General features: G+C 31.8%; 1 protein-coding gene across 2 annotated transcripts in view; it reads right to left on the minus strand.

The window, feature by feature from the left end:
- Nucleotides 1-26,831, minus strand: part of ZDHHC17 (zinc finger DHHC-type palmitoyltransferase 17) — a 94,331-nt gene that overhangs the window by 23,195 nt on the left and 44,305 nt on the right. The window contains exons 8-11 of one of the 2 annotated variants that reach the window (XM_031941250.1): nucleotides 25,122-25,247; nucleotides 18,245-18,387; nucleotides 15,457-15,557; nucleotides 8,363-8,487 (exon numbers count right to left, since the gene is read on the minus strand). In XM_031941250.1, coding sequence (XP_031797110.1) covers nucleotides 8,363-8,487; nucleotides 15,457-15,557; nucleotides 18,245-18,387; nucleotides 25,122-25,247 — 495 coding nt within the window. The remainder of the gene's footprint in view (nucleotides 1-8,362; nucleotides 8,488-15,456; nucleotides 15,558-18,244; nucleotides 18,388-25,121; nucleotides 25,248-26,831) is intronic. The other variant, XM_012550484.3, reaches the window with a different exon arrangement.

Raw genomic sequence — 26,831 nt, forward strand, 5'->3', positions numbered from 1 at the left:
TTAAGATGAAGAATTGTATCATTTGTAGAGGATTAGCTTTGGAGTCAGGAAAATCTGAATTTGAGTTCTGCCTCTGACCAATGTGTGACATCAATTAGTGATTCAGTGCCTTACCTGTCTCTCCAAGACTAAACATTGCAGATGAATTATGGTCTACTTTGGTGGAGGCAATGTACACATCCACATAACCAATGAAATCACATGTTACACCAAACAAAAGAACTGATATCTTTTTTTTTTTTTTTTTTTTGGCTGAGGCAATTGGGGTTAAGTAACCTGCCCCAGGTGACACAGATAGGAAATGTTAAATGCCTGAGGCCAGATTTGAACTCAGGTCCTCCTGACTTCAGGGCTTGTAGAACACAATCACTGTGCCACCTGGCTGCCCCCAAGAACTGATATCTTTAAAACATAATACGCAACTGTATAAACAAATATGCTACATGGCACTATCTCAGTACTACCGTGGTAGCAGAGGAGAGTCTCTGAATTATACTTTTCTTGAAATTAGTATGGTCATAAAAGAGTAGGCTGGGGCAGCTAAAGTACTAGTCCTAGAATCAAGAAAACCCGAGTTCAAACCCAACATCAGACACTTACTAGCTGTGTGACCTTGGCAAGTCACTTAACCCCAATTTCCTTTAAAAGGAATTTTGTTTTTTTTAAACAGGCCTACTACCTCTTAGTTATAAATGGATAGTTTCAGCTAGCCCCGTGTATACCTTTCCTTTACCCTAACTGTTCTTGCACAAGACAAAGAAAGAGGTAAACTGTCTTGGACCCCGAGGTCAACATCAGATAAGCAAGCAAGTCAGGAAATCTTTATATTTCTTTCCCTAAAAACACAGCCCTCTAAAAGTAATGATGGAAAGTGGGCCATATTTAAAAGGACACTTGCCCCATAAAGATCTATTTCTCTTTGGCAAACTGTTGCTTCTCCTAGATTTATATCTATCTATCTATCTATCTAATTTTAATAAAGTAGGCTTTCTTGTCACAGCCAATTTTATTAACACTTTTACTTCTACACAAAGCAATTAATGCAAAACTAGTACAGTAAATCCAGTGAAAATTTTGCACTGCTTAGTTAAGAATTAAGGAAAAAGGAAGGGAACAAGTATTTATCAAGTACCGACCAAACCTTGTGCTAAGTGTTTTACAAGCACTACATTTGATCTTTACAACAACCCTGGGAAGTAGATATCATTATTATAACCATTTTACAGTCGAGGAAACTGAAGCAGATAGTAGCTAAACTATTCGATCAGGCATCATAGAGCTTGTAAGTTCTGAGTCCAGATAAGAACCCACCCAGGTCTTCCTGACTCCAGGTCCAGCATTCTATCTATTCTATCACCTAGCTGTTAAAAATATCTAAAGAAGCAGAAGTTGATATTTTTAAAAGTAGAGCTATTAAAAATATTTTTAACTTCAATGGAAAAAATGGTGAAATTCACTTTACCAATTTTTCAAAATATTGTATCTTTTTATCAATACTTCTTGTTCATATTTCTGCACATACTTTCCCTTTTTTCTCCTAAGATTTGTGAGAAAAAGAAGCAATTCCACAAAACCAAATAACATAATGATCATGTCTGACATTGTACATAAAAATAATATACTAAATCTATAGTTTCCCTATCTCAACAGAAAAGGGAAGACATTTTAGCCACATTTTTTATCATTCCTTACTGAGTGCCTGCCACCTGGATGAAACTTATCTACTTAATCAAGCAATGGATGCTTAACTTTTGTTAAATTACTGCAAATACATTTGGAGAAAAAAAATAAAGAGTATTACTATGTATTTATACACACAAGCAAAGAATGGTGTTTAAAGAGATCAGTTCTTTTTTTTAATACATGTGATTTTGCTGGCATGGAGAGTTCTGGAATACATTGCCTCCATCAAAGAAGACCACAACTCATAATATTTAGTTCTGGAAAGCCAGGTAAATCACTAAGACACTAAGGGACTCACATGGCCACATGTTGGTCAAGGCAGAACCCAAATTCAGGTCTTTTTGACTCCAAAGCTAATCCTCTATAAATGATACAACCCTGCCTCTTAAAACTGCAGTATAAAACTGTAATAAACAAGATATGTTATTGGTTGAAAATACTGCAAGAGACTAAGACAAAGAAATAACTAAAAATATTAGTACAGAACTTGATAAAGAATAAAGAAGAACAGAAATTACTAGAAGAAGATCTTCCTATTGGACAACACTGCTAGGAAAATGAGCAACCAATTTGGCAGAAATTAATTTTTGGATCAGCATTTTAAATCAACTGCCATAATAATCTCCAAATGGATATAAACAGAAAAGGGCAAAAAAAATTTAGATGAAAATGAAAAGAAATAATTTTTACAATTATGACTAGCAGGAAGATTCTTAAGGACAAAAGAAAAGCTTGTAAATGAACAATTCAAAGCAGCAATAAAAGAAACTGTCAAATGGGACAAATATCTATTTTTCCATTCTTTCTGATAAGATCAAAAGCCATTCTTCAATAGATCAGTGGTACAAGAATATGAACAATTTTTTAAAAATAATTTTATCAATGACCATATGAAATAATGCTCCAAATCACTGAAAATTACAGAAAAGTAAATTTAAACAATTCTGAGACCCAATTTTATACCCAACAAAATGGCAAGGACGATAGATAAAAGAGTCAATGTTAGAGAAGCTATGACAAGACAGACATGCTGACATTTAAAATGCCATATTTTAGCTGGTGAAGCTGTGGGTTTATTTAACCATTCTGGATAACAATTTGGAATTACAGCAGCAAAAGGGACTACATTGTTCATACTCTTTGCTCCAATGATCCCAACACCATGCACATATCTTAGGGTCAAAGAGAATAAGAAAGGCTCTATGTTTACCAAAATATTTATCACACTTTTTTGTGATGGCAAAAAAGTGGAAACAAAGGGGGCACTATCAATTGGGGAATCAGCTGGATAAATGGTAGTAAATGAATGCAATTAGTTGATTATTATTGTATCCTGAGGAATTTAGACAAAATGGTTAGACTTCTACGAACTACACAAAAAGAAGTAAGGAGAATCAGCAGACCAATAGACACAATGAATACAATAACATAAATGAAAATAATGAAAGTAGCCCAACTAGGATTAACTGTAAAATTAACTTGTAATTGTAAAGTTAAAAAAATATAATCGACTCAGAAGAACTGATGATGAAACAAACATTAAACAAAGACAGAAAGGACTCTGAATGTGTTTTTTCTCTGAAAGTTTGGGAAGTTAAGAGCAAGAATCAAGGGTTGGGACTACTCAAATGGATGTCAAAGATTCAGTTTTCTGAAGATCATATTTTATTTAAAGAACAGCTATTAAGCTCCTAATTTAATTTACATTTACGACAACTATATATAATAAGATTAGTTTATCTGGTTTCTCAGTCCATATTAGATTATAAGCAGAAAACTAGAAACCAGGAGAGAAGTATGGATTATTAATAACAATAAAAAGTGAAAGCTGACTATGAAGAAGGCAAAAAATCCACAGAAAGCACATGAAAATATTCAAAATGCATAACAAATCAGGATCACTGTTAGTCCAAATAGCCCCTGTGTAATTCAATAGCCTCTGTATTACAGCAAAATGCAATACTGATCTAGACACTTAAGTAACCAAAAAAGGGAAGCAAATAAACTTCTAAAATATATTAAATATTATATCTTCTTTGGAGTTCTTCATTATTTGTATTTATACACGTTTTACAGAATACTCTCAGATAATGTTTTGACTTCTAAGAATTACTCTATGTGTGGGGCTGTATTTAATCTCAGCCAAAAGGCTACTAAAGTCACATTATACTACTATAATATATGCTTGTACAGTAGTAGTTAATAGTAGTAATGGTGATAGTGGTAGTATATGACTATAGTTCAAGTACTTCTACTTAATTAAGCAATAGATATTAAGCAGCTTTTAGCTAAGGAATTTACTAAAAGGTGGTATAGTGATAAATGGTAGCAACAAAATATTCTTTATTATAAATCAGATACACCTAGATAGGACTTTTCTAGGATTTATGTGTCAGGCAGGCTGAACTACTATCATGACCTTGATGGAAAAGTCTAGAAGTCTTTGGAATATCAATGCCTCTGTTCTCACATTTATATTCATTAAGTGATCTCTGACCTAGCAAGCACTTAATAAATTACTGTCTTTTTAGCTGGTATTCTGAAGCAACACCTATAAGTAAAAAGCTGGCAGACTTGACAGAGTATTTTGTATCAGAATCCTATCCCTCTTTTTAATGGAAATGGGATGGGGGAGAGGGTCAGAAGAAGAAGAGAGGGAAAAAGGAAAGAGAGGGAATTGGGAGAAGGAAGAAGATGCAGAGTTAATAGAGAGGAAGGAAGGAAGAGGGAAAAATAGGAAGGGAGGAGAGGAGGAAGGACAGGGATTCTCCAAATGGATACATGAAATAAAAGGTGACATCGTAATTAAATTAAAGGAACAAGCAAAAAATTACCTTTTTGATCTACAGATATAAGAAGTTAACTGACTAAAAGAGATAGTAAAGATTACATGAAAATAAAATGGATAGTTATAGTAGTTATAGTTATAAAATATACAAGTTTTGTACCACAATTTAAAGCAGTTAAAATTTAAAAAGAAGTAGATTAACTGTAAGGAAAAAAAATCTACAAGTTTTTGTTTTGTTTTGTTTTTTGGATAAGGGTCTCATTTCCAAGATATTTATAAGCATCAAAACAATTCCCCAATTGATAAAAGGTCAAAAGATATGAACAGGCAGTTTTCAAAAATAGAAATCCTAGCTATCAACAACCATATAAAATTAAAAGAACTTTGAGGTTCTACCTCATACCTGTCATAATGGCAAAGATGACCAAAAAGGAGAAGCTGTAGGAAAAGAAGCATGTTAATGCACTACTGATAGAACTATAAATTGGACCAGCCATTCTAGATAGCAATTCAAAACTATGTCCCATAAGTCACTAAACTGTGAATTACCTTTTGACCCATTGGTGCCCCAACTAAGTTTGCACCACAAAGATATTTAAAAAAAAAAAAAAAGGAAAAGGATATGTACAGTACTTAAAGCATTTCTTTTCAAAGCAGCAGAAACCTGGAAATGAAGAAGTACCCTACCTGTTGGGAAGTGACTAAACAAATTATGGTCTATGAATAAATAGAATGTTATTGTGCAATAAAAAAATGCAAAGTGGAGAGCTTCAGAGAAAATTGGAAAGAGCTCTATGAAATGATGCAGAATAAAGTAAGTAGAACCAAGAAAATGATTTACACAAGTAGAACACTACAGAAAAACAACTTTGAAATACTTTAGAAGTGAATGGTTCAGTGACAAACCATAATTACAGAAACCAAATATGAAGCATGTTACTCATCTTCTGCCAGAAAGCTAATAGACTTATAAAACCACTACAGAAATTTGTAGATTTTTTTTTAATGGAGAGATTTTAATCTTTCTTTTACTATTGTTCAATGGAAAAGGAGAGAAAGAAAATAAATGTGGTGGTGAAGAACTGGCAATCAGCCAACTAGCTTAAGCAATCCACAAACTATTTCTTAATGCAATAAGAGGTATATTTACAAGGCAAAATAAGCAAGAATACAATGGACTTGAAATACGCCTTTAATAATTCTGAATTTATCAACTGGTGAGTCATCTTTACTCATGGCTTTCCAAAGAGGATGTGTCTTGCCTTAAGCTTTGTCCTTAACTTGCAGTTTTGAATTTATTTGGTAGGGACAAATAAACAGATCAATAAAAAGCTGGAAGTTTTAACTTAATCTTTAGTGCCAGTTACTAGTATATACTGTATTAAATTAATGCTCATGTATTTAACTTCTGTCCACAGCCCTCATCGATCTTTTCCCATGTTCATATTCATTCAGAGATCTCTGACCCAGCAAGTAATTAATACTTCCTGTTTGACTGATATTTTAATGCAATGGGTTTAAGTAAAAAGCTGGAAGAGTGTGAAAGATATTTTTATTTATAAAATTTCTTTACAGGTAACTTCTTTCCAAGAAAATTTTTAAAAAATGTTTTCCAAATGCTTTTTGCATATGCTGGTTGTATTATATATTCTCTGGGATCTCCTTTTAGGTATCTGATTACTCCTTTACAATCTCCTGTGTTGAGTCATCATTATTCATCTGTGTCCCCTAAATGCTCTCTCATAGATCTCTTTTTTCTTTATATTACATCTTTAGTGACCTCATCAGACAACCTGGATTTATTTATCATCATGATGATAACTCAATCATAATCAAAATGGAACTTATTATCATTTGTCCAAAAGCACTGCTCTCCACTTAAAAACAAACAAAAACTCTCCACTATTTCTCTTGAGAGGCACCACCCTCTTTCTAGTCACCTAGATTTAGAACCATGGTGTCATCCTCACTTTTCATTTCTTTTCATCCCATATATCCAATAAATTGCTAAATCTCTTTACCACATCTCCTTGAGACTGTCCTTAGCACTGTCAAATGATTCAGTTTCAGAAACCGATATCATTTTATCAGTGGAAATGATATTAAAGAGACATTATCATAAGCTTTGCCATTACATCCTAACTATGTGATCTTCCCATCTGACTTACCACTGAAATCTTCTATATGTATTATTTCCCCCATTAAATATTGAGTCCTTGAATACAGGGAATGTTTTATTTTTTTATTTGTATCCCTACCACACAGGCACAGTGGTTTACACATTATAAGTGCTAAATAAATGCTTTACTCATTGATTCATGAATCCATTCATGCATTTATTTATTCCTCTTATCTTAGCTCACAAGAGACATCATCCTAGTTAAGCTCTCTCCCAGAATATTATAATGGACTCTTAACTGGATCTCTCAGTTTACCTCCTCCATCCTTCACATACCAGTTACCTTTTCAATGCACAGATCTGAACATGTTACTTCTCTACACAATCAACTTCAGTGGTTTTCTTTTACTTCTAGGATTAAATATAAACCCCTCTGTTATGAATTTAAAATTCTCTATTATCTAGTCCCAAACTTATCTTTCCAAGCTTATTAATACATCATAAGTAAACAACACACTTATATTTCATGCATGTTATGATCCAAACAAGAAGGCAGAATTTCTCATTATTTCTCACACATGACAATCAATCTGCTTCCAAGCAATACAGGTTATCTTTGACATTTGGAATTCCTTCCTTCTTTGTTTTCCCCTAAACTTCTTGCAAGGCTCACCCTAGGGTCACCTTCTACATGAAACTTTTCCTCACTCATTTAAAATGTCTATATTGTCTTCCCAAACTAGAGTTAAGTAACCAATGCCAAGGACTGTTAAATGCCAAGGACTGTTTCTTTTGTATTTTTTATCTTATACCAATGTACAAAGTAGACATTTCAAAAATGTTTGTTTACTGATTACATGTGAACTTTTAATGAACAGCCATTTTACTAATAATGAATTTTATTTTGATTATACCTCATTTCTATTATTTTTTTTAAAAGAGAAAGACCCTTATGCTGACAAAAATTTTGAGGAAAATAATTAATTGGAGGAAGGGAGAAACTCCACAAAAATAGTAGTCAGGAAAAAAAAAAACTTTTTAAAGTTTTTTTTTTAATATATGTATGCATATATTATAATTTTATAATATGACAATAAAATGTCATGTCCTTAACTTTGAGTCATTAATATCACATATGCTCACCCAAAGCATATAAACTCACAGATTCACTATTCTGTTTAAATTAACATTATAATAAACATAAAATACATGCAAGTAAATGTCCATTTATTGGAAAATAGCTAACACTGTGGCATATGACTAAAAGAATAGTACTGTCCTTTAACAAATAATAAATACGAAGGGTAAAAAGAATGATGAGAAGACATATTAGCTGATACAAAATGAAGCAGAACCAGAGAAACAATAGACATACTGTTAACAATGTGAATAAAAGGAATACAAAATGGAATACTGTATAATTTTAATGATCAGGCATAAATGTATCTTCCTCCCTTCTTTGCAGGCATGGGGGAGATTATGAGTATAGAACATTACACATATTATCTGCTAGTGCTGATTATTTTAACTGAACTTTCCCCCTTTTTCTTGTTCTTTTTAATATCTAAGGAGGTGAAAGCAGAGGAATATATTTAGAAGTTGATGAACAAAAGATATTAATAAATTTTTTAAACCCAGGAAAAATTTTAATTTGCAATTAAATTATGATATAACTTTAATTATATTTTCATGCCATCTACAAGTAATTAACAGGAATTTGGTGGTTAAACTGTAAGTAATTTAAAAAAGTAAATGGATTTATCTCCAGTTACCTTTTTCTTCTGCTCTTCTGTAGCTTTAATAATTCCTGGGTCTGATTTCCAAGACTTTCCAAAATTGTAGAAAAGTGCAACACTATTGGCAAGGAATGGAAGATGAATGAATAAAAAGTTGAGATGTGCCTAAAGTTAAGGAATCTAAAGAAATAGACAATAATACTGAGGGTTTTTTTTTCAAAAACTTTTTCATTTTTCAAAAATCTAGAAAGTTAAAAAGATTGGTAGAATGATAATTACCATAACCTTTCAACTTAAAAGTCACAATATAATATTGTAATGAATATATTAAATATTAATCTCAACAATTTTGTAAGTTTTCAAGTAAGCTATAATAAGTAAATTAATTTTTTTTTTTTGGCTGAGGTAATTGGGGTTAAATGACTTGCCCAAGGTTACACAGCTAGGAAGTGTTTAACATCTGAGACCACATTTGAATTCAGGTCCTCCTGACTTCAGGGCTGGTGTTCTATCTACTGTGCCATCTAGCTGCCCCTAGTTGGTTAACTATTTTTCATAAGGTGCCCCATAAATTAATTCTTTACATCAATTTAAAAATCTATGTCTCCAAAAAAAGCATAAAAGTAAACCAGCTGGCTTCTTAACTTCCAAAGAGTATATTTTGCCTTGAAGCAGTTAGGCAGCATAGTAAGTAGACAGAAGGCTGGACCAAGGATCAAGAAGATTTAAGTTCAAATTCTGTCTCAGATTCTTATATTCTTACATTCTGAGACAAATTCTGTTTGTTTCAGCTTCCTATCTATAAAACAGGAATAATAATAGCTTCTATTTCCTAGGTCACTATAAAAATAAAATATAAAGGACTTTACAAACCATAAAGATTCTTATAAATGCTAATTATTGTTATTATATTCTAAAAATAAGACTAGCATCCATACTACAAATATTTTTAAATAAATTAAAATTTTATTCAGCAGTATTGAAGCATTTCTTAAATGAAATGCCCTAAAATTCAATAGGGAGGCACAAAATAAATCTTTTAGCAGCTCTCAAATATTCTTACTATACAATAATTCCCCTCCCACTCCCTTCAGCTTAAAAAGACTTTTCATCCAGGAATGAAAATGGGATATTTATGCAACATTTTACATTTTAAAGTTATAAGTTAAAAAAAAATTAAAAATAAGAATGGAAATATTGATGTCAAATTCTACATGTTAATTGGTTGAACATTATGCAGATGGAAGCAAAATCACACAGAGCAATAACACAGCACTAAAGCCCAAAATATCTGGAATACTCATGAAAACTATTTCTAAGCTTTTTATGCTGGCAGAAGTATATGTAAGATTTTTCTTTCCAATTTAGTAGCCAGGCATTTTTATGTGTAGACTGTCTTCCATATTTTTAATACATTAAGCAAGAAGTAAAAACTGTTTTCTAAATAAAAGTCTTAGTTAAGAACAGAATGGAATTCAGTTGGTACAAATTAAAATATTGTTTCTGGATGGAAATCAGCAACTAAAGAAGGAAAAATATTTAAAAACTAATAAAAAGTCTTTAGCTTTTATACTAATTGCCATATGTGGCTTTCCCAAAAAGTAGCAAGAAAAATGTATTAAAAATTGGGAGTAGATGGGGCTAGACTTGATTAGTGCAGGATTACTTAAAAACATGGGTATTCTCTCAACAAAGTCAGACTAGCAATTGATCTACAACTTATATTCTTAAGAATTGCCTGGGGCATTGACAAAACCCAGAATCATATAACTCTTCAGAGGTAGAACAAGACTAGTTTTCTATACATAATTTCATGCCATCTTTCTTATTCAAACATCAAACTAATAATAACTGATGTTCACATAAAGCTTTATGAGTTACAAAACAGGATCCTCAATAGGTATTTAAGTACAATTGTCAGTGAAGTACATGGGACAATTATAATTAATCTTATTTGGATGAAGGGAAAACTGAGGCAGATAGAGAATAAGTTATTTGTCCAAAGTCAAATGCCAAAGCATTTTATAAGTGAATCGTGGATCTCAACTGAGGACCTATAATTCAAAACTGAATAGCTTATCCATTATGGAATAACTGCCATTGATAATTAACACCAATGGATTTGTGTTTATGTACTAATGAAAACGAAGAGATGGCCACACTAATCCTCACCTTGGAATATACATAATATAGATTCTGGTTTATTCCTTTAAAACTGTAGCTTTTTTGTAAATGTACAGAAGAATAAATACAGAGTAAAAAAAAAATTGGATTATCATTGAGATCATATGTGAGAATGTTTGGTAAACTGGTAGAACAAGAGATGTTATAGTTAAACTGCCTCTCCATAAGAAGAGATAGACTTGATTTCTAAAAGTCACATCCAGATGTAACAACTTAGAATACAGAAGTATTGATTAAATACCCAATTAGGTAGTACAAATCGGAGAAAAAAAAAAACAAACCCTCTATCATAATTAGTGTCCCCTTCTCATATTTAGTCTAATTTAGGATCTGATTATTTATATGTTTCCCAATCTGTATGGAAATAGTAGAAAAAACAAAAGGAAGGATGCAATAGAAATTAGCTAGGGCAGCTACTACCCCTTTTTTTCTTCCACAGTCTTACAACCTAATAAAAAATCTCATGCTTCTTTATAATTTACTTCTTCTATCTATGACTCATTTGCAAGCTCTTCCCTCCCTTCTTTCTTTTTTTCTACTCTCTCTCTCACCCATCCACCTATCTACCTATGTTCCTATTTCCTCAGATTAAAGATAAATCACAAGTGGTATGAATAATGAATATCATGAAGAGGTCACATGTGTTCATATTCACACTATTCGAAGTTATAGCTGTGTAAAATATGTTAACTGGTTCTAACTCAATGGAAGTAGTCTATGTGGAATTCAAATGATGTAAGCACTTTAGATTCATCATTCTTACTAATTTATAGGATATCCTGAGTTTAAAACTTTATTATGGTCAATAGAAGACATGAAGACTAGAAACATGGCTATATTATAGTAGAAAAAAGTTCAGTGGAACTCTTCCATATTTACTTAGGGATCTAGAATTTAAAGTTCTGTTAATGGTATGAAACTATAAGGATTCCCCTACAAGAAGATCACTGAATATGTATTTAAATATGTAAAAATTAAAGATTTAAAAACTAGTTAATTATATCTGTAGGCTGAAAACTCAAGTATTAGCAATGTATATAAGTTTCCAATTGATGCTCTAAGTTAATAAACTAAAAACAATCGGAAATCAATAACATAAAACTGGTCTACAACATCATTTAATTATGAGGGGAAAAAACTTCTGAACAAAAATATCAAGTCCTTCAAAATTCACATAATATACTTTTAAAAAATTGATGAATTTGAATTTTGTTACCTATTTGGCTAACTGGTGCACAATCCCTTCCTTTCAAATTGATTATAGAAAACATCAATCTTGCTATAAATTTTAAACATATCCCATCATGCAAAACTTAAAGCAAAAATATAAATGAACTATCACATATATAAAATTTTAACTTAGCAAGTTTTACATGAGTAGTATGAAAGTTTATTTTAATTTATAAAAATCAGGAATATTTTAAATTTTATAGCCAAATTCAGCCGAATTTCCTGGACCTGAATCTTCAGGCTATCCAACTTCTTTGTATTTAATTATTTTTTTTTTCTTCAGAAAAAAGAAATTTTAATTTACCTACTTTGCTACTACTCTTATCAATAATAGCTACCATTTATATAATGCCCACTATGTGCCAAGCACTATGCTAAGGGTTTTGCAATTATTATTTCATTTTATCCTAACAAATCCAGGGGGCAGGTGCTTTTATTATTCCCATTTTACAATCAAGTAAACTGAGGCAAACAAGCTAAGTGAATTGTCTAGAGTCACACAACTAGTGTCTGAGGGCAAATTTTAACTCGGGTCTTCCTGACTAACTCAAGTCTTCCCGACTCTAGATCTAGCATTAAATGCAACTGTTTTAGTACCTAAATGCCAATATTCAACAGTCTCTGAAAAGATTTCATAATAAAGAAAGGTTAAACTTTGGCCTAGAATGACATTTTCACTATTTGTTAATTTAACAGTATTTTTTCCTCTTCTCCAATTAGGGCTGAAAAGTAATTCATGTATTAGGCAACAAGGAATTGTTTTAGGAAGATATAAACTTTTCCCTTTTCAGTATAAAATTCAATGACCACTTTAGGTAACGGAATGTTATGTAACTATGAAATACTTGTAGTCTACTGAAGTCATTTTAAAGGTCCAGTCACCTCTTAAAAAAGCAAATTTTAAGTAGATGAGGTAATGAAAATAAGCATATCTGTTTTAGTCTTTAGTCAAATGTTTCTATAAGACAATTCTAAGGCTTAATGAATTCTTAAGGGGCAGTTTTTATGTCCAAGTATACTACATGACCAAAATGAGGTAGTGAAAATTGCCACATGGAGGAATTTCACCAGGTACCTTTACTAGCGATTTAAGCAATAACCTTCCCTATCTCCCTAAGAGCAGATGGCTAACAGGCTACCTGAGAAGGGGGCAAATTACTGCAGGCCAGAAATACAACATATCAAAGGTTCAGTTCAGTGGCACTGAGCCCAAAAGTAGCTACAACTTCCAGCCCAGATCAGAAAGAGAGATTCAATCTCAAAATTAAATCAGTAAAGGGCTGAAACTCTGAATAGGTGCACTTGAATCAGACAACCAAGCACTTATGGCTAATTACCTATTGGACAATAACTCTATTAGCATGTTTGGAATTTCTCTTCTCATAGTTAATGCTAGCTCAATGCTTGGGATGAGGAGAATCATAGGAGGGATTAGGGGTGGAGTGAGACAAGCCAGAGTCACTTTGGAGGAGGTTGGTGGGGAGTTTGTGGCAGTCTTGTCCATCCCTTTCACTTCTCCCTCTAAAGACCAAGGACTTTTGCTTATCCTGACTCCAATTGTTTCTGAGGTCTCCAGGGAGCTAGTCCAGAACTTACAAAATCAATCAATAAATAAAACTTATTTTGCATACCTTTCTATAGTGAAGTTTTTCAAAAGATTTGATACACATTTATGAAACTGACTTTATTAAAATACTGAGTCTAAATTATCTTACTAAATTTTTAAAAATCTAATTAGATGCTAAAAATCTTTACCATGAATAATGATGAAGTCAGCAAAGGTCAAAATTTTAAGTTGCCATAATTTCTCTGATGTATGTGTTTTTACTTCAGTGTGTTAAGTATTGACAACAGCATTTCTCAATACATTGCAAGAACAATAGATACTAAAATGTACCACAAATTAGAATTATCAACCTAAAATCAGTTTAGTTTAAGAGTCAGATCACAGTTTTTAATATATCTAATATACCAATAATTAAAAAGGGAAAGACCACATCTTTTCTTTGAAATTTGGTCGAATACCATTAAAATATCCTGGAAAGGATGGGGGTACTTAATCAACAAGGTTCAATTTTAAGTCTTTTCTCTACTACTAACATGCTTTACATTTACACTTCTTACTAACATTTTAAGTAAAGTTTCAGAAGAATGGTAGCTAAATAGTGTTCATAAGAAAATGTCAAATTTAGACTTGATGTTACAAGTCAATGGGGGCTGCCTTTAAATATCTGGGGTCTACTGTGTCTCCTCCAGCTATCATGGAAGTATATCCTTTAAGCAGCACCCTCTCAGATACATATAAATTGCTGACTGATATCACTGGAATACCACCAGTATGACAAAAGCTTTTTACTTGCCATTGTCCTAATTTAGACAGGTTTTCATTTTTTAAAAAATAAGAAAAAACACCAACTATTAATCGTTATAAATAAGCTGCCAAAAATCTGAATTAGCTATTCTTTTCTCTCCCCAAGACAGCTAAGGAAAAGTTAGGATCTTGTTTTAACTGTACCAGAACTACATAATAGAAACACACCATCATCTTTGTGTATAAAGATAATTACAAAGTAATATATTTTAGATCTTTTCAGCCTTTTCTCATTTTCATGAAAAAAGGGATATTGGGGCGCTAGGTGGCAAAGCAGATAGAGCACCAGCGCTGAAGTCAGGAGAATCTGGGTTCAAATCTGATCTCAGACACTTAACACTTCCTTAGCTGTGTGACCTTGGGCAAGTCACTTAATCCCAATTGCCTCAGGAAAAAAAAATAAAGAAAAGAAAAAGAAAATAAGGGATATATATATATAAACAACTAAAACCAATACTTAATTGATTATTGTTTTTAAGAACTTAATAATCCCTGGATTCTTTTAGATTCCATTCAAATACCATCTCCTCCAAGAACCTTTTCCTAGACACCCTAGTGGCCGAGGTCTTTTCCTCTAAGGCTACCTTTCATCTACTAAATATTTACCTTGCATGTACGGATTTATATTTGCTGTCATCCTTCTTCCTGCCCCCTCCCCCCCCATTACAATGTAAGCAACTTGAGGATAAGACCTGTTTTTGTCTTTTCTTTGTATCGCCAGGATTTGGCACAATGCTTGGTATACAGCAAGTATTTAATGAATACCTATTGATTATTGCATAGACCTCTAGTTAAATATTATTCTACATAATTAAAGTATGGCAAATGCATGCCTTTCATAAAGCAATTCTGGTCATGTCTTAAAGCTAAAGATACATTTAACAGTTTGGGGGCAAATAAAGGGTCTAATCAAAAGCAATATGCCAAAGTAGACAGAATGTCAGTCTTGGAATCAGGAAGACTTGGTCTCACATTCTAGCTTTTCTTGCTTCCCCCAAGCAATGCTCTCAGAAAATAAACTAGACATGAATAGGTACAGAGAGTCTGCACACATAAGTTTTTGATACATATTTGAAGCAAAAATATATTTTTAAAGGTATAACAAACAAATCATTAAGTTTCTAGAAGAGAAATATAATAAAAGTTCTCATATTAAAGTAATAAAGTTATACTCAAAGAAATAGACATCAAGAATTTGTTATTAAAAATAACTGCTTACGAATATACTTCCTACCGAAGTATTTTCCTGATAAATTTTTGTAGAATTCTATTAATTATATTTTAATTGTCACTAAATAACTAATGAAAAATACTGAAGCTATCAACTTTTTGACAGAAAGGATATCATTCCAAAACCAGAAGAACCACGTCACATACATCCAGAATTTGGTTGCCAAATATATTCCAAGTGGCAATGCACTGTGCATTGAGTGATCAAAAAATGATCTGTAAGACACAAATTTTATTTAGTTTGAATTTAAAATCCAATTTTACTTATTTATTATTTAATTATACAATTTACTTATCTAGATAAAATATAAAAATTAAACATACATAATATACAGTAAACCCTTTAACCAGAATCCAAATAAGCAGGATTTTAAAAATGGTAATATTCAATGATTCTTTCTCTAAAACCTGTTACTGTTGTCTCATTGTAGCATGCAGATAAACCTGAGTTTCAGATTATGAGAGTTTTTAAGTGAAAGCCCCAGGACCAGCCTCACTGAATTTAAATGGCCTCATTACCAGGCTGGTCATAGAATGATTAATTTTTTCACTCAATATAACTTGGAAATTTGATTTACTAAATTGCAAAGCGGTTTTAATAAAAAAAGAAAAAACCTACAGCACTTAAAAAAAGCACAAATCTGATAAATTATATACATAGTATAATAATATAATATATAATAAAATATATAAATGACAAATCCATTTTATCACAAGATCCCATAGTGAATTTGGATCCAAATCCAAAGTGGTTTTGGAGCCATCTGTTCCAAACATGTTTAATATCTTTTTAACTGTAAGAAAACTGATACTGTTCATTTAAAAAAAAGAAAAATCATATTCCTTCAACTAAAATAGTCAAGAAAAAATATTGAGTCCAAAATCACCTTTGATAAATAGTTCACTTTTCCATGCAAACTAGAGCATTATTGATTATTCACTGGACACCTACATACATACACATACACACACACACACACACACACACACACACACACACACATTTTTCTATTACACATCCAAAAGCAACTTCTAGTTTTTGCTCTGTGAAAAGTTTACTTCTCTATATAATGTTAGGATTTAGGTACATTACTTCAAATGGAATGAAAGTCATATGAATACTAATTAAACTTATTTAAAACAAAGTTAAAGTAATGCAACATTTTAGTAAACATATACTACATGTTTGTACACACATATAAAATGAGGATCATAGGACCACAGATTTAAAGTTAGAAGGGAGAGCCCTAGAGGTTACTTAGGTCACTTAAAAACTGAGGCCCAAGTAGGTTAAGTGATTTGCTCAAAGTCAAATAGTACTATAAAGCTCAGATATAAAATCTCAGTTCCCTGTCCCCAAATTTAGTACTCTTTCCACTGTTATTGCAACCCTTAATTTTTTTTTAAAAATACTTCAAGAAACCCCAAAACACTAATTTTTTACATCGGTATTCAACTTTTTTCCATCTCAAACATACACTGTTCTTTAATAAAATAACAAGGATAGCCTCGTGGATGAAGGAGGGAAAGATTAAAGACCACAAAAAACTTGAGGCATATTCAAAGGTATTTTTAAAAGCTAAGCTTTTAATTTAAAATTAATTCCTAATTTAGTGACACCTGTTTAGCCTACAGTATTAGTAGTAATGTAGTAGACAGTAATAATGTAGTAGTAATGTAGTAGACAGTAATAATGTCAGTATTACAATCCCAAATAAAAGATCTTATTAAATGACTTTTAAAAAGCCAAGTAGAGATCAATAAACTAGACAATACAATGTCACCAGCATGAAGTTTGATGTGGAATCAAGAAAATCCAAGTTCAAATCTCATTTCAATCCCTGATAGCTGTATGACTCCAGGCAAACCACTTAATTTCTATTTGCATCAGTTTTCTTATTTCTCAAATTCTCAGGATTGTTATAAGGATAAAATAAGGCAATATTTGTAAAGGGCTTTGCAGATTTTAAAGCACTGAACTAGCTACTGTTGTTACTGTTTTTGTTAACGTTAGGTGCTAATCATCTAATCACAGTCATTCATACCAAAAATAATTTAATTTGCATTACTTTACTAGGTATCTTCCTGCTTAAATTCCAGCAGATAACTGAAGGAAGGAGAATACAAGGCAGACCCATTGAAGCAGAGACTTAGCCAATGGACAATGGATTCCTTGGAGGATCCATTTGAGTCCCCTTGATTAAAGAAAGCAGAAGGGGGAATATTGATGAAAGAGTAGGATACTAGGTAAGAAGGACTTTATTGCCTTCACTATTTTACCTAGGAAAAGTGCTTTCATTAATTTTGTTTTTCCTCCTGAAATTTAATAACAGAACCTGATAGCAAATAAACAAGCATGGCTCCACTTTAAGTTCTAAATTCGCATATCATTCATTTATTAAGAATAAAATATTTATTTGTATTATACAAATGGATAACAAAGTATTTTGTACCAAACCAACCCAGTCAAATCAGGCCAACCTGGTTTCAACCAAAATATCCCAAATCACATACATATATGTAATATGTGCATACATGTGCACATGTGGTGAAGTGTATAAAACCATACACATATATGTGTATACACACATAAGTATAAACACACACACATATTAACAAAAATAATTGAGGTCTCACTCACTGACAACTTCCTTGTTAATTCTTATAAGGCTATAGAAAACATGTACACTAATGACACCAATGATCACAGAAGTATTAAAATATCCAAAGATAAATACTGTTTAAAACACTATAGAAAATAGATCTTTGTTTTATCAAAGCTTTTTAAATTATGCTTTTTTTCTAAGTAATAGAATACTTTTTTAAAAAATGACTTTTTTCCTGAGAGAAAATTCATATCCCTTCATTTATAGCTATATTACATCGTTAAAACCAACACTTACTTTGAAAGAAACTGGACCATAGCCCAAACACCACCATACATTAGCCCTTTAATGAGCCAAGAATCAATATCTAGGTCTGCTATAAACCCAACCAGCCATATAACTAGGAAAGGAGTTCCTAGCATTACCTTCTGTCGAAATTCCTGCACAAAAACAAATATGTTATCAGTTTTTTGCATTTTTATGTACATTTATTATTGAAACATTAATATCTGGCAAAAAGAAGAGCAAACAAAACTTGATCAAAGAGGTGGTGAGTAGGGAAGAAAGGTCTCTTTCTTCTGGTCTCTTAAAGCATGTTCTGGTTTACCAGCATTGTACCAAATTATTCATATCTTTCTAACAAAATAAAAAATGATAGGATCACAAATTGGGAACTTGAAGGGCCTTTGAGGCTTTCAAGTCCAACCATCTCATTTTACAGATGAAAAAAGTTAGGATTAGACAGGTTAAATAATTTAGCCCAGGGTCACATAGCTACTAAGTATCTGAGTCAAACTTCCTGACTGCACCTCCATCCAACCTAAAACCATTAAACAATACTGCTACTCAGAAGAGCAGGGGGTTTCAATGCTGACCTAAGAATTGCTTCCATTCCTTTCTGGTAGTGAAGAGAACTTAAAAGACAAAAATGAACTACAAAACTTAAAGATGTAGTAACAAATTATGATTTTATTTTTAAATAACACACCTGGACATTAAACAGAAGATAATTTTGAAGCAATAAAAAAGTGAAAAGACCCTGTAGGTCATTTATAGTCTTTTGGATTTTGTTTTCCAATTTCTGTTGGAACTTTCCCAGTGATAAGGAACTAATTGTTTCATCAAGGTGCCTCTACTGTTGGATGGCTCTAGGCAAAAATTTCCCGGTTGCTATTATCTATGGAATATCCCTGCTAATCACATGGCCTTCAAGAAAAACATAAAGGAACTCTAACCTTTCTACTAAATGGATACAATTTTTGAAATAACTGAAGAATGCAATAACCTCCCCCTTTGCTCTAGGATTAAACAAGTATCTTTAATTCCTTTTATGACAGGATCTCCAAAGCCCACATTACATTTTTTTTTTTTAATTAAAGCTTTTTATTTTCAAAACATATGCATGGATAATTTTTCAACACTGACCCTTGCAAAACCTTGTGTTCCAAATTTTCCCCTTCTTCCCCCCAAATCCATTAGATGTTAAACATGTTAAAATATATATTAAATCCAATATATTTATACAATTATCTTTCTGCACAAGAAAAATCAGATCAAAAAGGAAAAAAAAAATGCAAGCAAATAACCAAAAGAGTGAAAATGCTATGTTAAAATATGATCCACACTCAGTTCCACAGTCCTCTCTGTGGGTGTAGATGGCTCTCTTCATCAACCAAGATCATTGGAACTGGCTTCAATCATCTCATTGTTGGAAAGAGTCATGTCCATCATTGGATAATCTTCTTGTTGTCATATACAATGATCTACTGCAGGGGTCCTCAAACTACGGCCGTGGGCCAGATGTAGCAGCTGAGGACATTTATCCCCCTCACCCAGGGCTATGAAGTTTCTTTATTTAAAGGCTCACAAAACAAAGTTTTTGTTTTTACTATAGTCTGGCCCTCCAACAGTCTGAGGGATAGTGAACTGGCCCCCCATTTAAAAAGTTTGAGGACCCCTGATCTACTGGTTCTGCACATTTAACTTAGCATCAATTCATGCCACATTAAATTTCTTTTCTTTCTTTTTTATAAAGCTTTTTATTTTCAAAACATATGTATGGATAATTTTACAACATTGCCCCTTGCATAGCCTTGTGCTTCAGATTTTCTCCTCTTTACCCCTTCCCCTAGATAGCAAGCAATCCAATACAGCCACATTAAATTTCTTAATAGCTGCATCACACTATTGGCCCATGGCTGAATTTACTGTCACCTAAAACTTTAAGATCTTTTCCATATGATATCCTATTAAGTTTCTCCTATACACAGGCAGCTAGGTAGCACAGTGGATAGAGCCAGCCCCGAAATCAGGAAGACTTGAGTTCAAATTTGGTCTCAAACACTTCCTAGCTGTGTGACCTTGGGCAAGTAACTTAACCCCAATTGCTTCAGAAAAAAAAAGTTTCTCCTATACACTTTCGCTTCTTTAAAAAAAAATTCCTAACTTTACATTTCATTTATTATTATATGTAAATACCTCTTTTCACTGATAGACTATCAGAGAAAACAGTAAGAATACTTACATACTAACAATTATTAGCCCAAGATTCTTGTTTGGTGACCTAGAAAGCCACCCAATAATGATCATCTGAGTCATATTTTTACCATATTATTCATAAGGATGTTATACAATCAAGTCTTTTGCTAAAAATCAAAATGTGTTGTGTCTAACTTCTACCAATCTATCTATTAACTTAAAAATTCAATGATCATATATCAGTCACCTTCTGTATGGATAGCAGTGTCCTACAAGCTAAAAGGAATAAGAGTTTAAAATAAATATATGACTACTCCCATGGAGCTCAGTCTCTAAGGAAATCATATATATATATATATATATATATATATATATATATATAATGCAAATTTATAAGTGTTTTAATGAAGGCAAAAATAAAATTACTTAGTGATATATTGGGGGAAAGTGAGTACTGACAAAAATAAAAAAGAAGAACTCAGAAAAAGTTCAATACAGAATGTAGCATTTGAGGCTGACTAACAATTTGGGAGAAGGAAAGAAAAAGAGATAGCAGATAATGAACAAAAGAATGGCAGTAGAAAGACCCAGAATTTACTCAGAGGATAGATAATAATCCAATTTGTCTGGTGAGGAATAGTAGACAAAGGTAGAAAGATAGGATGGCACTCAGTTTTGAAGGGCTCTGAATACCAGACAAAGAAGTCTGAATATAATTACTTGGCGGATCACAGGGAGCTACTTGTATGTTTTTGGGTAGAAGAATGACATGACCAAACTTAGCCACAAAACTGTTTGGCAGTGGTGTAAAACTTGGATTGGAAAAGGCAAGACTGCCATCCAAAACAGACCAAGGAACATTAGAAAACTGTAAGGTTGATTTAACTTTCTAAGCAGGTGACAAGTAAGCCCCATGCTAGTACAGTAGCAACAGAAACAGAAAATAGTAAATGAATGTGAGACATGTTGCAAAAGTAGGATCAAAAGGACTTGGTATAGTTTGGATGCAAATGGCAAAGGAGAAAGGTAGATCAAAAAATCACACAAAGTTTTCTAATACAAAAGTCTGGGAGGTATCAGTAATAGAAATAAAGGAACCAAAAAGAGGATCTGATTTAGTTAGAGAAAGATATTAAGCTTGATTTTGGATATGCTGAGGTAAAAACAGGCCATTCAGGTAGAAATGTCCAGCAAGGCTGTTAAAAGAAACATTAAATCTGGGACTAAGAAGAGAAGAAAATAGAGATTTGGGAGTTAAATGCATTAAGGTAGTGGTTGAAGTTGTGGCTATGAATGAAGTTGCTGAGAAAACAGATCAAGGCAAAGAAGGTAGTGGTACCAACTTTTAAGTTTTACTTCACATCTGCCTTATATTCCATCCAAACTATTTGGCTTAAAATAATTTCAACTATACAATATTTTTCTACATACATGATTTTGTTCATGTCATTTCATTAGTTTAGAATGGCTTTCTTTTATCACATAATCTAAAATTTAGTTATAATTGTTGCTATAATAATAAATTTATGATCTAATGAAACATTTTGAATTTATAATGTAGTTTCAAATTTTAATATACAATGATTTTCATTTTTAAATGACAATGCAAAACAATTATAAAATTTCAAAGAAATAAAAGCAAAAAGATTAAGGGGTTTCCTTAAAGCAGTATTACTATTAAGAAAATGGACATTTATTAAATGTCACCCTAAAGTGGCAATCTAAAACTTCCCTAATTACTTTAAAAGTTAAATTGATGTCTGTTTTTATTTCCTGATGTCCCTCACCCCAACAAATCCCTCCCTTATCATAAAGAAAAAATCAGCTACTCTATTCTGTGCACAGCTTGGGTAGTTGAGGGACGGAGACATCATGAAAAAATAAGGTAAAAATATTCTCTTATCTGAGGGTAACGATGATATAAAAGGGGAGCAACAGACAATTGCGCAATTAGCATAACATCACCAAATAGTATTTTATATGATTCCATTTAAGAATAAAAAAGTGTCATGGCCTCAATAAGAACAGTATTTGGGCTAAAGTACAGAATAAATCAACAGATGAAAATGCTAAAGATTACCCAAAAGGTCTTTAAAACTATTCTTAGACTTAGAAGAATACAAAAGTTCCAGGGGAAATACTGTAAAGCTAATAGAGCATAGAGAGAAGTCAGTTTACTCATATTCAACTTTGCTTCTATCTTCTTGAGAAAGAATAATAATAATGTCCTTTGTAAATAAAAAGGGTAGAACAAACACCACATAGAAACCACTGAAGGCTAAGATAAATAAAGGAAAAAGTTAGATGACACTATTTATTTAAAGTCTTTAAATCCTAATTTCAGTGTCAAAATAAAGGAAAAACGTGACCCACAAAGCACTGTCAGAAAAAGAAATCAGAAAACAAAAGCCCCAAGAAATTGGAGCTAAGCAAATTTTTTTTTAAAGTTTTCTAAAAGAGTAAGGGTAAGCTTCCAGAAACAATAAATCAGTAGGTTTGTTGTAGATCCCCGGCAAAATTTCAGAAAAGAATATTAAAATGGACTGTGAGCCCTCAAGAGAAAAATCATAAACTAACCTCATTTTCTTTATTATGCTGTTTCTTTAGTACAAATGAAGAACGCAATAGAGCATAATTACATTTTAGTAAGAAATCTGATGAACAATAAACTTTAAGCATAAGATAATGAAATCAAGGCAGAATGTCTAAAAGTCTGGAACAAATTTGTCAAGACTGTTGATAAAAAGATTAATAACCAAAAGATATATCTCTAAATAGAATGATAGAGTGATCTGTCTTGTTTAATATTTTTATTGACAAATTTAAAAGAAAAAAGACAAGACCATCAGATTAGAGGGTATAAAATCAAGAAGGACAGCTTATGTAACAGAGAGAGAGAAGACTCAAGATTCAAATTTATTTTAAAAGGGTGGAATGAAACCTAAAAACCTGCAAAATTAAATTTGCCAAGTAAACAAAATAAATTGTAAGAACCCCAACTAAGTGTCAGTTCACATAAAAAAAAAGATGAGGGCAAATTTTAGTCAACAGCTTGCTTAATAAACCGTCAACAGGGTTATTTGGCTCCAGAAAATTATCTCACACTATATATTGGGGAAAAAAAGAGTGAAATCCTACTTGAAGGCATAGACTACTTTGTTTTTATATCCACAGCACCTAAGCCCAATGCTTGGCATATAACAGGCACTTTAAATAAATGGTTTTTTATTGCTTTATGATGCTCAGATCATTATCTACAACATAGTATTCAATCCTGGACATCACATATTAAAGAAAAATTAACAAATTAAAATATGTCTGAGGAGTCACATCATTAGGAATGTATGTTTCATTTGGCAATAGAGTGTTGAATACAATGAACAAAGGAGAAGTTATGGAACTACAGAAAGATTACTTAAGAGACAACAAAAGCCTAAACTACTGTCAGAGTGGAAGAAATCTCCATTTTATTGAAAAAATATGATAAAAAAGAGATTTTTAAAGAATTTTTAATGCTAGCAACTGGGAAAAAGAATCATAGATGATACTAAATAAAATTTAATTAAATACAAATATAGTTTGTTGTAATTTAGGATATTCAAGCAGCCAATTAGGAACTGTTATCTATAAAGATTTTTTTTTTACTTATTTTAAAAAAAAAATTAGTATATTTCAGTTTTAAGCTGCTTTTAGAAATTTTGGAATAAACATGGTTTGTTATTTAAATCATAAAAATAAGTGCCTTATATAAAAATTAAAAAAAAAATTTTTTCCCAATTTTACTAGATATCATTCTTTCTGGGTTGATATTATTCAATGATTCACATAAACTCCTTGCCAGAAGTTCTGAAATTCTAGAAACATAAATATTACTGAGGAATAAACTTTGTAGTCTAATACTTCTGGACTATTCATTGTATTATATTCATGAAATGCTCTCTACCTTTCAATGTAATCTTATTCAAATGTAATCTATCCTTCACAAACTAGATGAAATCGAATCTCTTCTAATAATGCCTTCCTCTTGAGTGATATATCCTTCCATTGGACTAGACAAGAGTGGACTACTGTAATGATTTTTTTCCAATTTTAAGATTCCATGATTCTTCTCAGACAAATTATCTGAAAAATTCATTTGGAAAACAACAATGAATTTCCTGTCTTGTTATAATAGCTCTTGTTTCAAACTGTGTGATTAGTTTTTCATTATTTAATTTTCTCTGTTGCTTCAATTTATACAGTAGTGATTCTGGATTTTTAAAGACTCTGCTGGTTGAGTACAAGTGTAGTGAGAGACTAATTCTACTAACCTAGGAAAGAAAAATGCATCAGGCTGGCTATAAAGGAAACACTGAACTTCTCAAAGATCATCTACTCTCATACAAGAGAATGCTCACACTTATGGTTTCACAGACCCTTGAGAATTTGAGAAAGTATTTTTCATGTGTTGTATAACACTTTGTTGATCTTCAATTGGAACATCAGGTCTTTGAGGGCAGGAAGCATAAATGAAACTTCTCAGTATCCTGTATTTTGTGCTTTGCACAAAACAAATACTTGTTGATTCAATTTTGCTAAACACCCCTATTTCATTACAATGTTAGGATTTTTAAATGGATATGCTTGTATTAGAATTGCAGGATAACAATCTTAAATTTAAAAAAGAAAGGCCAACAAACAAAGTAGTGAGTTTTACCTTATCAGCCTTTAGCTTTTTGAGGAAAGATGGATTGTCATACCCTTTTGCCTGTCTTGCCTCTTGTAAATGATTGATCATCCAAACATTTTTTCTTTGCTTTGCCAAATCAAGTGGTGATTCTCCCTGATGGATGACAGAAATAGAATTTCATATTAAAAATAAAAAGTAAAGTTTTACTTTCCATCCTATTCATAGAAAAAAACAAAGTTATATCTTCCAGTATCACTTTAATTATAAGATACAATGGTTATTTCAGTTGGGTTTTAAATTATTTCATTAATGTAAGATAATTATTCTTTTCTGAGAATAAAAAAAATATATCTAAAACTCAATAATTAATCTACAAAATTCCATCCTAGACAACATTATAAATTAATGTGCAAATCAAAAAGTAGGTATTTTCATACTTGCTGGATCATAGGTATTTATTAGACATAAATTATGTTTATGTCACATTCTTGGAGGAGGTCACAAGAAAGAACGATTACTATAAAACATTCTATTAAATCTTTCTCAGTTTCACCACAATTATGCCAAGAGATATAAGAAGAAACTGAAGAAAAAGAATAGAGAAATAACATTTTTGGTCAGTTCCCAACTCATCTAATCATTGTTGGATTGGCAACAATCCCTTTTTGTACCCCTAGAAAAATTCATAATTGTAATTTTACCCTGACAGAGAAAGAATTCTACAGTGATAAAGTGTAAAGGAAATAAGAAATAAGTCATCATTCCAGATTTAACTATTTATCTTTTAACCCTTTCTATCAAAGTATGTGTTTTTATAAAGATACTTTAGAGCCTTGAATGAGTTAAAATTTCCCACTTAAACTTCAAATACAAAACGAAAATTTCAAGTCTTTTCTCACAGATTCACATTTCTAAAAAAAAAAAAAATATATTAATTAAAAAAAGACAAGAAAACTACTGAGATTTTATTAACTTTATGGACCATATAATCTTTGTGAGGGATGGAATCTAATTTTTTAAAAGGCTCCCCAAAATACAAGTAAAATTTTTTTTAAAAGGTGTCACAACATAATAGGGTACAGGCTAGTCTAACTTCTACAAATATAGGTTCTATTTGAAATACCTTACCTAATCAAAAAATCCAGATACTAAATTTAATACCAGCTAATTAACCCAAACTATAAAAATTACCTGTGTAAAAGCATTCCCTTTAGGGGTACAACTCCCAGAGAATATCCTGCAGTTGCCTCGGGGTCCATCTGAGCATCCCTTCCACTAGAGGGTCATGTGACACCTAAGGATTGCCTAGATAAAAAAATTGAGGGAGCTTTAAGAAATCTTTCAACTAATCTTCTAATTATCTGACTATTTTAGTGTATTCTTTATATTCAGCTAGAAGTATGAATAAACAATTGAATAACTCTAATAGTTATACTGAAACCAGGAATCTGAATTTATGTATATAATCACTCCATGTATCAGCAAGAAAAGAAATAATCAACATGGAGATTATAAAATACTATGCAACAATTAATAGAAAAATATCCTTTTGATAGTTTTGGCCTAATAAACATTGTGGATCACTTGAACTTTAGCTTACAGTTGAATTTCACTTTCAAACCAAGGGAAAGTTTTCCTTTGGAGACCTTCTAGGTCAGGAACTTAAAATGTAATGAAAACTTTTCTGAAAATGGTTTCTTATTTTATTCCAAGAAACCACAACAAGATTTGCTTATA

This window comes from Sarcophilus harrisii, chromosome 5, assembly GCF_902635505.1.
Source record: "Sarcophilus harrisii chromosome 5, mSarHar1.11, whole genome shotgun sequence".
Classification (NCBI taxonomy): Eukaryota; Metazoa; Chordata; class Mammalia; order Dasyuromorphia; family Dasyuridae; genus Sarcophilus; species Sarcophilus harrisii.